At 48.8% G+C, this 13,157-nt stretch overlaps 7 protein-coding genes across 7 annotated transcripts; 3 read left to right on the top strand and 4 right to left on the bottom strand.

The window, feature by feature from the left end:
• Positions 1 to 29: 29 nt before the first annotated feature.
• Positions 30 to 1,888, top strand: BU24DRAFT_445292 (glycoside hydrolase family 53 protein; the record flags this gene model as incomplete). Its single annotated transcript, XM_033530684.1, has 2 exons — positions 30 to 171; positions 726 to 1,888. The coding sequence occupies 2 exons, from the start codon at positions 30 to 32 to the stop codon at positions 1,751 to 1,753; spliced, it is 1,170 nt and encodes a 389-aa protein (XP_033377438.1). The 3' UTR covers positions 1,754 to 1,888.
• Positions 1,889 to 2,755: 867 nt separating this feature from the next.
• On the bottom strand, positions 2,756 to 4,682 carry BU24DRAFT_474560 (general substrate transporter; the record flags this gene model as incomplete). Its single annotated transcript, XM_033532849.1, has 5 exons — positions 2,756 to 3,484; positions 3,572 to 3,825; positions 3,879 to 4,012; positions 4,079 to 4,504; positions 4,564 to 4,682. 5 exons carry the CDS (start codon positions 4,680 to 4,682, stop codon positions 2,756 to 2,758), a joined length of 1,662 nt encoding a protein of 553 aa, XP_033377437.1.
• A 941-nt stretch (positions 4,683 to 5,623) lies between these two features.
• BU24DRAFT_497641 (short chain dehydrogenase/ reductase) lies at positions 5,624 to 6,452 on the top strand (the record flags this gene model as incomplete). Its single annotated transcript, XM_033534293.1, has 2 exons — positions 5,624 to 6,077; positions 6,138 to 6,452. 2 exons carry the CDS (start codon positions 5,624 to 5,626, stop codon positions 6,446 to 6,448), a joined length of 765 nt encoding a protein of 254 aa, XP_033377436.1. The 3' UTR covers positions 6,449 to 6,452.
• Positions 6,453 to 6,589: 137 nt separating this feature from the next.
• On the bottom strand, positions 6,590 to 7,573 carry BU24DRAFT_437574 (Aldo/keto reductase; the record flags this gene model as incomplete). The annotated part of the gene is made up of 5 exons (XM_033530216.1): positions 6,590 to 7,043; positions 7,086 to 7,139; positions 7,198 to 7,273; positions 7,309 to 7,441; positions 7,526 to 7,573. The coding sequence occupies 5 exons, from the start codon at positions 7,571 to 7,573 to the stop codon at positions 6,590 to 6,592; spliced, it is 765 nt and encodes a 254-aa protein (XP_033377435.1).
• A 195-nt stretch (positions 7,574 to 7,768) lies between these two features.
• On the bottom strand, positions 7,769 to 8,970 carry BU24DRAFT_415441 (uncharacterized protein; the record flags this gene model as incomplete). The annotated part of the gene is made up of 5 exons (XM_033526293.1): positions 7,769 to 7,884; positions 7,942 to 8,177; positions 8,242 to 8,341; positions 8,486 to 8,543; positions 8,593 to 8,970. 5 exons carry the CDS (start codon positions 8,968 to 8,970, stop codon positions 7,769 to 7,771), a joined length of 888 nt encoding a protein of 295 aa, XP_033377434.1.
• Positions 8,971 to 9,175: 205 nt separating this feature from the next.
• On the top strand, positions 9,176 to 10,162 carry BU24DRAFT_429030 (uncharacterized protein). Its single transcript, XM_033529630.1, has 3 exons — positions 9,176 to 9,375; positions 9,427 to 9,642; positions 9,705 to 10,162. Exons 1-3 carry the CDS (start codon positions 9,331 to 9,333, stop codon positions 9,933 to 9,935), a joined length of 492 nt encoding a protein of 163 aa, XP_033377433.1. The 5' UTR covers positions 9,176 to 9,330; the 3' UTR covers positions 9,936 to 10,162.
• Positions 10,163 to 10,523: 361 nt separating this feature from the next.
• BU24DRAFT_437572 (amino acid permease) lies at positions 10,524 to 12,152 on the bottom strand (the record flags this gene model as incomplete). The annotated part of the gene is made up of 2 exons (XM_033530215.1): positions 10,524 to 10,720; positions 10,784 to 12,152. The coding sequence occupies 2 exons, from the start codon at positions 12,150 to 12,152 to the stop codon at positions 10,524 to 10,526; spliced, it is 1,566 nt and encodes a 521-aa protein (XP_033377432.1).
• Positions 12,153 to 13,157: the final 1,005 nt, after the last annotated feature.

Here is a 13,157-nt window from a genome sequence, read left to right as displayed (position 1 = left end):
ACCTACCAGGTTCACAGTGCGGAGACCCCATGGGTAACAGCAATATTGGAAATGATGTGCAACGGTCCGACTACAAGGGCATCGAATTGCGGGGGTGTTCGAATGTTGACATGATGTTGGAAACAATCATTGCATCTTGCTTCAGAGAAACTTGTTCCCACAAGTTCGATCGTATGGCCTGGCAAACATCGTAGGCTCCCAATGCGGTTACATTGTCGGTCGCTTGTCGCCTTCCGTCTGGGCCAACCAGGCTTGCGGAAGCGGAAAAGCAAGGGGCTGAGATACCCGCGTGGAGATCCGTTTCCGAACAGTTACCCGTCTGTACCACCCGCTAGAAATTGTTCATTCGTGAGCGAGACAATAATGATAGGTTCTACATTAGACGGATGTATTATTTTCTTGGCTGAGGTGTCAATTTGGAAAGTTTCAATTCGGATGTCACTCCTCGGTAGATTGAAGGAAAATCCCATGTGAGTACCAGAGTCATGTAACGATCTTCAACATCAGCTTCGTGATGATTTTCCAATCGGTGTTTCAAGCGAATTGGACATGTGCCTTTAATATCCATGTCTAAGAGAGGCCCTGCAATCAGAGCAATTATAATAGGAGGAGCATTTGCCGCCTTCTCGTGGAAATGGGCTTCGATAACCCTCGGGATCTTCAATTCATTCAATCACATGAAGTCGTGATAATGATGTTCTCGATTGCCTCACTCTTCTTTCTAGTTTGCGGGCTGGTCTCAAGTGCCGAAGGGGCACTACGCTATCGCGCATTCGACTGGTCATCTCTCCTAGTGTCGGAGCGCAATGGTGTTATCTACAAGGACGTAAACGGCGTAGCTCAGCCGTTGGAGCAAATCCTCGTTGCCAGTGGTGTTAACATGGTCCGACAGCGAGTATGGACAACTGAGGGTGACTATGGAATTCAGTACAACCTCGAACTCGCTGCAAGAGCTCAGTCGGCCGGCCTGCAGTTCGGCCTGAATTTACATTACAGCGATACTTGGACAAACCCTGGTTTGCAGGACATCCCGTCCGGTTGGCCTACTCAAATCTCGGAATTATCCACCAAGCTCTACCAGTATACTTACCAAGTATGCCAAACCTTTGCCGACGCCGGCCTTGTTCCAGAAACAATCACGATCGGCAACGAGATCAATGGGGGAACATTATGGCCGACAGGAAAATATGATCAGCCGCATAATCTTGCAACGCTTCTACATACAGCCTCGCGCGCAATCCGCGACTCGGGCTTGAGTCCACCACCAAAGATACAGGTACATCTATCACACGGCGAAAACGCTGAAGAGATGCAGTGGTTCTACGACCTTGTTCTAGGCGAAGGCCCATTCACCTTGTCAGACGTAGACATGCTAGGCGTGTCATTCTATCCCTTCTGGGGACAAGCTGCAACTCAGGAGAACCTGTTGGCGTCACTAAACAACTTGGTGACCCGGTACGGCAAGGAGGTCATGGTTATTGAAACAAACTGGCCAGTGTCCTGCGTGAACGGAGATTATCCATTTCCACTCGACACCGCAGACATTACTTTTGATCCGGCTGGCCAAACCACCTGGATTCAGAGGACAGCAGCAACTCTCAACAAGGTGCAAGGGGCTCGGGCTGTTGGTCTGTCATATTGGGAAGGTGCTTGGATTCACAATGCTGTCCTTGGTTCATCGTGCGATTGGAATACTCTCTTTGACGGAAATGCTCAAGCTTACACCAGCATGGCTGTCTTCGGAACGATCTAAGACTGGTTGAAATCGGCGTGCCGATTTCCTGACACTATATTCTTTTGTTGATTTTCGTCCATGAGGGCCAACTCGACAGTTCATTTATTTCTTTCTACTTGTAGGTGACGTGATCAAACCTTCTTTCACCCTTTCATAGGTTCTTCTATTTCCTGTCCCATATTTTGTTATCATCTATGCATTCAGCCCCTCGTTCGGATAATCTCATTTCATCTTTTAATTCGGATTGCGCATGTCATCAGGAACAATGCCAACAAGTTACTAAATTGATCAAATACCGTGCGTTTGTCTAACCCCAGTCGACGTTTCTCGGTCCTCATGTTGACTAGTCATAGACAAATTTTGTGATAAATCCCCATTCAGTGCGACGATACATGGTCTTACTTTGGTCGCTGGGAAATGATCCATGTTTCAGTGCGTGACAGTGGTGAAATACATTGAAACTATAAATTTTCAGTAGTTATACATATCAAGATACCCAGATCGCTGCATACAGACACCTCTATAGTGAGAAGCATCACAGATACGACCTGCTAGCAAGGAAAAAGTCGAGAGAACTAGATATTTGACATTGTCGACAGGCCTGCGAAGAGTGAGAGGTGATTTCTCGATCCCTATCGCGCGTCCTGATCTCACTACCTATAATCATCCTAAATTATTCTCATTTGCCCTACCATACCACGGTATACTCCAATCTATTCTCAAACGATCAAACGGGCACATATTGGAGAATCACGACGAGAGAGTTCGCTGGGTGGATGACAGCTTTCTTATATCCAAGACTCAAGTAATGAACTATAGCAAGTAGGGGTATTGAATCGGATTAGGCACAATGATAATATATAATAGTTTTCATGTATGAAGATCGCAGCATCTCAGATATAGACAACACCCCGGGACCCCCAGCCGATAATGACTTGCACCTTGTGCCGCTCTTCGCAATAATATTGTAATCTAACGGCAGTACGATGATTTGAGTAAGTACTTATAGGTCGCTATGCCTTAAGTACTGCGCGGGGTATGTGGCTCTTCGATTTCCTCGTGCTGGACGACATTTTTCTCCACCATCCCGACTTCGGCCGCAAAGGTAGTCGTAGGGACCCAACCTGCGCTCTTGCGCGGAGTCACTTCTTCAAGCATTTGATCGACTTGTTCAAGCGAGAGTCCTTTCATCTCCGGCACAAGGAAGTACGCAAAAAGGAACAAGAGAACGCAGAATGCACCCCAGATGAAGAAGACCTTTGGGCCCAGGTTAGCGCTCGAACTATCGGTACCGACCAGGTATGGGGTGATGGTTGCGATGACGAGGTTCCACAACCAACAAGAAGCTGTGGAAAGAGCCACTCCACGAGATCGAATTGGCAGGGGGAAGGCTTCCCCGACTACTACCCAGGCCGCGGGACCCCAGGTAGCCGCAAAGACAAAGATGTCAAGGCAGATGATGGCAATCATTGCCTTCACGGCGGCTGGGTTATGCGCCTCCGCTCGGCCAGCTGATATCCCGATAGCAGCAATGACCCATTGCATGAGTGCCATTCCTATCGCTCCGTAGATAAGTAGGACTCGACGACCAAATCGCTCGATGGTCCAGAAGGAAATGGGCGTAGCAACCACATTTACGAGAGAGGTGATCAGCGAAATGAAGAAGGGGTTGTCGATAGTCTTCAGCTGCTGGAAGAAGGTTGTGCCGAAATAAAAGATGAAATTCACGCCAGCAAGTTGTTGCGTCATCTATACAATGAAGAATTAGATTCGGATTCGTCGTCGAAAGAGACCCCGAGGTCAAAAAGAAGGGAGTTTTCGAGAATTTCGACTCACCTGAACGCCCATTCCAAGAATGGTGCGTCGAATATTGGAGCTAGGCTTCCTCCAGGAGCCCTTGAAGCAAGCAACCCATGATTGCAGATAACCTTGATCAGGAATGAGATGCATTTCGATCTCGAGGTTGGCAATGATTTCAGCCAGTTCACCCTTGATATACTCCGATTCTACTGGTTGGCCTCGAAGGGTCGAAAGGGCTTTGGTTGCCTGGTCAATCCGGCCTTTCTTCACACAGTAACGGGGCGACTCAGCTTCTAAGTGTCAGTGAAGTCTTCCTCGAAATTATGGTGATTGTTGAACATACGAAGCAAAAACAGCCCGACGGCGAGAATGATCGCCCAGAGAAACTGTATGGCGACCGGGATCCGGTACGATCCAGTATCATTGCGATTTTGCGTAGCATAGACAACGCAGTTGGCGAGCAGGAGGCCGATCGTTCTGTCGGAAATCAGATCTAAGCTTCATATCTTCCAAAGTTTTGGATATCTTGTTTGTCCAACTTACATGCACATCTGATATCCGGCGACCAACGCACCACGCACTTTTCGAGGAGCGATTTCCGCCATGTAGAGGATAACAACAGCGGAGTTGAAACCCACACCAAGACCTGCAATCAGGCGGCCCATGACCATCAGGACCAGTTGGTCTGTACTGGCGACCTGAAGGACACATCCGCCGCAGAAAATTATGCAACCGGCGATAATGGTCAGACGGCGCCCGATGAAATCGGCACAGTCTCCAGCCACAATGGCACCCAAGAATGTTCCCAGCGAGAGAATAGATGTCATGAGAGACTTATCATGGGCCGAGAGAGAGAACTCAATATCAGGGTCGGCAGGTTTCATCAATTCCCAGTCGTATTTGAGTCCTGTATACATCTCGATATAGTACGGCATGCCGAGAACACCAGACATCCATCCGATGTCATAACTTTCGACGGTCAGTGAATCGAATAATGAGGAGTGCGTACTGGAAATTTCTTGACATACCCGAAGAAGATGCCACCAAAAGCTGCGAATGCGCATATCAAGTAAGCCTTGAAGGTGACGGGCGCCTCGATCCTAGAAAGGTCGCTCGTTCCCTGGGTGGGAAGCACGCCTGCAGGCATTGTGTTAGGAAATGAGAATGGTCGTGAGTATAAGGATGAAGTGGTATGCGATTGACGATCGCTGAATGATAGAAGACTCTATGTTTGTCGATGTCGTGGAAGTGTAGTTGTGGGATGACCGGCGACTTTATCTTGAAAGATTCCCCAAGTCAACGCTGTGTTGTACTTGGTGCACAAGTTCTGTTCCATCTTTCACACGCAAACGGTCCTTATGTGGCTGATTCTTTACCGCATGCTTGAGGACCACCATGATTGCGGGGAGAAAAGTGCGGAGTTGTTAGCCAACAGGGTAGCAGACTAATTGCAGCCTCAACCTTGCATTTGGGTCCTCGATATGGGAAGGAAACCTATTTCCGTTGCAGTGCACTTCGTAATTTCACAAAAGGTCAAAGCTTTCCGTATCCGCCCTTCGATGTGAAGGACATCCGTTGACGGAAACGGTATCCGCGCGTTCCAGCCTGCTTGAAACCACCCGCTTAGCTTTTCTAATAACGCAGGGTCGTTGGCGCGGGGCGAATGACAACAACAATACAGACCTCCTACTGTACAATATCGACGCTTTTGAATTTCTCAAACGAATTGAAGCAACTCACGAGGGTAGATGATTCGGAAAGCCGATACCACCTTCACGGCTAGGTCGGCTCTTTCAGCAATAGGGCGGGGAACACTTAGTTCGTGAACGTTGCTAAACAACCGAAACAAAGTTTATCTACCTAGATTCTTATTATGTACGGTATTACTACAAGCAACAAGTACTGAATTGACCAAATCTTGAATCGACAAGTAGAGCGTGGGATACTGCCGCGCACTGCTTGTATCGTTTCCAAGTTCCTTAGCCATATTCTTTAAATCCTCTAATATTCTTAGCCATCCACCCTTTTCCTTACTGGCCGATACATAGAGACTACACCATTATCCTCCTGTTTCCAAATCTCCTTCCAATGGCGAGCCAGGCATTCGCGAGCAAAGTGTACGCAATCACTGGTGGAGCAAGCGGCATTGGTCTCGCAACCGCCAAAGCCATCTCCGAACGGGGAGGCACCGTCTGCATTGCCGACGTCGACGGCACCTCCATGTCGGCAGTGGAGTCCTACTTCTCTGCGAAGAACGTCCCATTCACAGTCACCAAGGTGGACGTCTCCAGTCGAGAGCAGGTGGAAACCTGGATCAGTGGGATTGTGGAGAAGTTTGGTCGACTGGACGGCGCGGCGAATGTTGCGGGTGTGATTGGCAAAGATCATGGCGTTAAGCCGGTATCGGCACTGGACGACGAGGAGTGGAATAAGATTCTCGCGGTGAATTTGACGGGCCTTATGTATTGCCTGAGAGCACAACTCAACAAGATATTGAAGGGCGGTTCTATCGTAAATGTGGCTTCGATACACGGCACGACGGGTAAGTCAAGCGGAGTACCACCGTGGTGTTGGATTCCCCATACTGACTTTGTCTGAATAGGTATGGCAAACCACGGCGCATATGCCGCGAGCAAGCATGGTGTGATCGGCCTCACACGAGCTGCCGCGAAGGAAAATGGGGCAGCAGAGATCCGAATCAACGCAGTTGCTCCTGGTGCAATATACACGCCGATGATGCAGAAGTACTGGGACGAGCACGAGCGGCCGGCCGATGCTCCGTTTGATGATCCCAGCGCATTTCAACGCCAGGGGAAGCCAGAAGAAGTCGCGAATGTTATCGTCTTCTTATTGGGACCGGAAAGTACGTTTGTCAGCGGAAGTGTGTATGCAGTTGACGGAGCATGGCTATAGAAATACACAACGTTGTTTGCTCCATAGAAATATTGATCTAGGCGCTATCTACCTAACGCTTTCTCACCAGCACGTGATCTCCAAATAGCCACGCCTATCTTGCTACACCACACTGTAGACTCTCTTTTCCAGGATTTGACTTCATGCCCGGTCACTTTCTTCAAATTTCTCTTGCCAGGAGGTTCGGAAATGAAACTTGGATCCAACATCAGATATCTCATGAAGCTCCTCATTCGTCAGTTTCAGGGTCAATGCTCTGGCATAGTCGTCCAGTCTCTTCGGTTGCAACGTAGTCGTTATTGCTATTACCCCGTTCTGAATCAACCACGCGAGGAGAATACTTGTCTCCTTTGTATTATGAGCTTCAGCGATTCGTGATAGACACCCTACTAAGGGACCTTCAGGACAACGAAAGGCAGGAGTGAGGCCTTTGAATGAAGCCACCTGAATCCCATGTTCGCGCATCCATGGTAAAAAGCTATCCGCGCGTTGCAAGTATGGATGGTACTCGATTTGGTTGATCACCGGCGGATCAGTGGCAGTTTTGAGGGTGGCCTCAAGATGCGGTCGTAAATAGTTGCTCACCCCAATCGATCTCACCTAGCCAGGTCTTTTGACCTCTTCCATAGCCTTCCACTTCTCTTGAAAGTCGCTATCGGACTTGGCGAAAAACGGAACGTGGATGAGATACCTTTCTCGTTATGTTAGCAATCATTGTATGTTATCATGGATAGATTCAAAGGGCATACAGGTCAAAGTATGTCAATTGCATCTTCTCCAGGCTGTGATCAAGAGCTGCTGCAATGTCGTCAATACCTTGGGCGACTTTGTTGGTAACCAAAGCTTTTCGCGAGGTACACCGGCTTTTTTGATTGCAATCCCGATTTCTTGCTCGGTATCATACATTTCCGCACAGTCGATATGATGGAACCCTTTCCGGATTGCAATCTCGGCCACATCCACCAGTTCCTGATTGAAGGTCGTATCGCCGACCTCTTTGAACCAAGCTGTTCCTGTGCCATAACCAAGCTACATTTCTGTAAGATATGGATCTAATAGAGCGATATAAGACTATACCATTGGAATTTTATTGCCATCACGGAGGGGCAGATAGGGAATGTCCATGGTTTTGTTTATGCCCGTGAGATTTGAAGCTTGCCTCAGAGTGTGTGCAGTTAGAGCTCGCCGGAGAGGTATGTGGCTTAAATAAGAGATGAACATGAAGTAAGCTTGCTGCGGAAGGTAGAAAGTCGAATCAACATCGAAGGCTGTTGGGAGCGGTGAAAACCGTGGGAAACATTGAACCAGAAATGAAGTGTGCTAGCTCAAGTGTTGTCCTGTACCGTTCCAAACAACATATCTCAGCTCGATGCTTTCGCGAGGTTGGGCACCTGACAGCGGCACCGGTAGGACCATGGTAACATGGGGCACAGCAACTTTTGACCAACGTTAGGACTCGAATCAAGCAGCTCAATATACGAAAAAGAGCCTACCATGTTTCGTGGTGGGTCTGCGAGAATCCCAAACAGTCATAACAAGTACATCATCGCGAGTTTGGTCACTCTGCCAGTACCAGCGGTGATCTTTGTTCCATTTCAGATACATTCCCTCCTCCACAGTATCGTCCATGACTTTCTGTACCACATCGAGGTCTGTATCTTTGACGGTCCGTGTATCGCAGCAGACCAGCGGGTTCGTCTTGACAACGTCAACAAGTGGTCTCCAAAGCCTAGTAAAGTTAGTATCATATAGTAGTTCAGTAGATTCCACATCTATGATACGGAGGTGATTACGTGAGTACACGAATTCTGTATTTCCCACTCTTTGCCTCGAGGAGCTCCTGGGGACTGGCAATAGCAGACACAACCTTCTCCATAAAGTCAGGAGATCCGTCTGCATATTGTTATTAGCTTATCAAGATAACTAAAGTGATAGATCATCCTGGGTTGTGAATGAGTCCAAAGGTGTGTAACCTACCTGCATGGATAACATGAGAACTATTGATCTTGACTGATCAAATATCATGTGCCTTCCGACCTTTCAAGCTGTAGATGGTTGGGAACTTTTGCGGTTTCGTCAACAATGATTTTCTCACCTATAGAAATGGTAAGGAAACATGCTCTAACGTATATAGCAATACTTACTCTCCAATCCCAACAAACAACCTGAAAACATTTGAGTTGCTCTTGTGGAAAATCGGACATGGATGCCACATAAGCATCAAGAACATTTTGTTGTTCTCTCGGCTTCAAGTCGACACAATCTGAGCTGTGCAAGCCAGCGTGATGCGGGAAGTCTTGATGCATCCACTCGAAACCGAACTTCTCTAGCTGCGGTTTCTCATCAATGCTTCTAACATCGGTAAGGGGACAGTATGGAATGATTTCGAGCTTCACATTCGTTCTAGCGACATTGACAGGAAGATCGTCTGCCCATATCTCATATGGCTCTTCTTCCTCGTAGATAGGGTCGTCAACAAGATGTGACAAGGTCGCAGACGTGGGTAGCGTTGGATCATTCATAGCATGTGCTGATAAGATAGCAAGAAAATGACTTACTCGGATGACAGTGGACTATAGTCAAATTTATCCATATCCACGATGTTGATCTGCCCCGCACCGGCCAGTCCCCAATAGCAGCAACGTGGGGTGATGCAGGCATCTTCACCGGTTTGTTTTGTCTTACGTTAGAAAGCGCACACGCCATCCAACCGACACTGCGTTGCGACTGCCGTCGGGCGACTTTGGAAAAAGGCTCTGTTGTGACTACCAAAGTTGGTTGGAGGACGCGTAAACAAGTGGAACAAGTGTTACTACCTTTGTGGCTGCACAGAAGCAAACAAAACGTAGAAGTGAATCTCGTTGTTCACAACCATACGCAAAATGGCCGCGACAAACTCGATCAACGTAGCTGTCACTGGTAACGCAGTAAGTGACAGCTCAGAGCCTGGAACTTTCCAACACTAACGTTCTCTATAGGAATTCGCGCAATTCGACTGGAACACGTCCTGGTCTGTCTTGGAGGCTCTACCAGAGGTGGTTAACCGGCCGGGAAAGAGGGACATACACATTTGGAAATACTCTCGCGTCACCCGGGACACTTACGACGACGTCAGGCGCGTCTCCAGAGAAATCTGGGACGGGAAACGATCTGTTTTCCTGTCCGACTCGCAGACGGATGAGGAAGATAGCAAGGTGGATGTGACCTTCATACTTCATCCCGCATTTGTTATGATTCCGGCTAACAGAGGTCATAGGATGTACCGATTCATGTCTCAGACGACGCAGGGCTTTACTTTTGCGAATTTCGACTGTACTCATCATTGGCAGAAACCCTCCTACAAGAATGCTACTCAGGAAAGAGGGGTCATGTGGCTTTTCAGCATCTACCACAGTACAATAGTCCCGAGGCCATTGATCTGGCCCGAAATATCGCGGTTGCCTACATTTCTGCTTTGGCCGATGATCGTCTCTTGGACGGTGCCTAGACGAGCTCTTTTGAAAGAAAGGTCCCGCTAATAAGCATCTGCTTCGGGTACTTGAAGGCCTCCAGAATACCCTATCACAAGGTGACAAATCCTTTTTGTCGGGAAGGTTTCGCAGTAGCTATTGTTGCGTATAGACGCCTCGGTAGTGGTGAGCATTACAGGCACCACCTGTAATTAGTGAATAGGTAGGATAGAAAGATATAGGGTTAGGGTTAATATGCTTCTAGAGGGAGGTACACGATGCCTTTCTCTCTGTTAGCTGCCCTAACTACTCTATCCTTATCCTGCCTAGTGCTTTCTCCCCGTCACGTGATCTCCAAATAGCCACACCTATCCTGCTACACGAGACTGTAGGCTATCCTGAGCAGACTACATCTTCTATTTACTCGTGAGTTTGCTGTTGCCTCGATATTGGTAAGGTCAAAGGAAGTGATGTGACGTGAAGTGAAGTGAAAACAGGGCTCCTAGGTTATTATGCGCTAGATAATTTGAGGACCCTCATTCTTTCGTGCTTGCAAACGCTTGGTATGTTGATCTGTGAAATATTCCATAAAAAAGTATTATCTCAACTGCATTACCCTCTTCTACTCATACCGTCCGACTCACACTATCCCTTTTATTTGCCAAATCGTCCGGGCTTTCCGTTTCCTTCCTAATGCTCTCCACGGCCTCCACGACTTCCAACCCCATGTCATGACGAGGGCCGGTGAAGTTCGTGCGCCCATCCACGAACCATTGGACCGTACTTATGATGATGATGATAGCGAATGCGACAATGCAGTAGTCTGTGCGACATGTCAATGATATGCGCCTCGAAGTGATACTTAATGCTTGAGAGGTGAACTTACTCATATTGCTGCCTGTCACCGGGAGTTCGGGCGGGAAGACGAATAACACAGTGGTGATGATAACGTACGCAATGCCCAGAAGGTTTGCAAACCAGCCGAACGCGACTGGGAGTACGAATGGCCGCGGAGGGAGTTTCTTGCGGCCTTGCAGGACATTGACTGCGATAGGGATGGCGTAGCTGACGCCTAGGGCAACGACTGATGCGGAGATGATGGCATTGAAGGCGCTCGACGAGCCGAGGAAGATGCAGCCGAAGATGATGACGAGGGCGGTGGTGAGGCAGAGGGAGTTGAGCGGTAGACCGAGCCGGTCGTGAACTTTGGCGAAGTATCGCGAGAATGGAAGACCTCGGTCTCTGGCGAAGGCGTAGGTCATGCGGGACGATGTGGTCATGATGGATGTTGTCGCGAAGAGAAGGCAGATGAGAGGGAAGATCAACAAACAGACGGCTCCGGCGCGGCTTGAGGTCGCGTTGACTAGGATCTGGAGTAACGGTCCGGCAGGCGATGATATGATCTTCTCCGCATCACCACCGGATACAAAAAGCATGACCATGAGGAATATGAAGCCCGTGAATGTACCTATGCAAACGCAGTAGATCATGATCTTGGGGCCTTCGATGGAAGCATTCGGTATCTCCTCGATCATATGTGCACACGCATCAAATCCCGTCAGTCCTAATCCTCCCTGGAGCAGTCCAAGCAACCAAGCAATGCCATCTGGCCAGCCAGTCTCATTCAGAAACTCGGCAAAGACATATTCCGCGGATGCGTAGTTCGGCGAAGCGCACGCAAGGACAGTAATTGAGATGACAACAAAGCCAGTGATGGACCAAGTGATTGCCGCTTTGTTCACGTAGGGTAGGGAGGAGTTCATGAAAGCGTTGACCACGAACGCGATGACGTTGTAGGCGATGTAGATGAGGAATTGATGCCAACGCTCAGGCGTGTAGGATGGGTGATAGAGCGATATGACACCAACAATGAGTTGAGAGCCGAGGAGCCCCCCAGAAGCGACCAGCGCAATCCAGCCTGAGACATTGATCCATCCGGTAATCCACGATAGTAGAGGTACCCATCTCTTCCAGGCGATAACTGCAACCCAGTGATATTGGCCACCGGCTGTTGGGTATGCAGACAAGAATTCTGCGAGCGAGGCCGCGAGACACAGATTGCACACCCCCGATGTTACCAGACCCCATATCACGCTAGTCGATCCGCCACTGGGCAAGGACAGTGAGAGCGAGGCAGAAAGTGCAGTCCAAGAATTGAGAATAGCGAAGGAAAGGCCTAGCATGGACAATGGCGAGAAGTTCCGCTGCAGTTCTCCACGATGCCCGAGAGCTTCGAGCTGGAGCTCATCGGACATGGACTGTTGTTGGTGAGGCATTGTTAGTGCGGGTTAGCGAGAGAAGTGGCTGGCATGGATGAGATGATTGTGGTTTATGAGAAAGACGTAGAGAAAGGGGAGTGCTATTGATTCGACAGAATGAAAGAAGGGAATGTGAAGAGGAAATTTATCTGTTTCGCGCATGCGGGGTTTCACGAACCCCCGAGGCGTTCACTCGTAATTAGTGGGCGACGGAATGGCTGGAGGTGATCATGAGTGTGGAGGGCTAGTGAGTTACACTATTTTTCTACAAATACAAATAAGAATTCGTACGAGTACCTCGCAGTACGAGCTGGAGTCGGGGTTGGAGTTGGAGTTGGAGTTGGAGTATGTGGTTGTGGTTGTGGTTGGACGGGGTGGCGGTCAAAGTCAAGTCGAGGGACAATCCCAACCCATACGCGACGTCATCCACGCTACCTTTGCGCCATGCGCCAACCGTTATCAACGAATTATACCCAGCCAGGCAACGACGCTGCATATCCCTTTGAACTAAGGGGCAAGAAGATGGGTGGTCCAGCGCGTACAGCGTGTGCGTAGGATAAACAGCGATAGCAACTCCAACAGCACTCGTAATACTTGTACATACATCGTTCGATCATCATGTGCATCTTGTAAAAGCACGAGCATAATGCGAGATAGCTGCTGTAAGGGACATGATAATACAAGATATAGAAACGATAAGAACAGAAGGAAGGCTTACCGAATGGATTGAGGCATTATCGTCGCCGCCACTCCCACGATGGCGGCTCAATAGCAATGTATCGGCATCCCCGGGGAACGCGAAGTCCGAACCGCTGTTACGGCTATCGAAGCTTGATGTGCTTGAAGTGCTTGTTCGGCCACCCGAGATACTTGTATTGCTGTCTGGCATACCACGAGTACTACTATCCCCAGACTTCCGGTGTGGATGCAGGCCATCCGCCACTGAAACCAGGGGCGTATAAGATGCACCTGCAACGATCGCTGATGACCGATTTGCCATTA

Source organism: Aaosphaeria arxii, assembly GCF_010015735.1.
Source record: "Aaosphaeria arxii CBS 175.79 unplaced genomic scaffold BU24scaffold_15, whole genome shotgun sequence".
Classification (NCBI taxonomy): domain Eukaryota; kingdom Fungi; phylum Ascomycota; class Dothideomycetes; order Pleosporales; genus Aaosphaeria; species Aaosphaeria arxii.
Note: the sequence above shows the minus strand (reverse complement) of the source record. Positions and strands in the feature narration are given on the sequence as shown.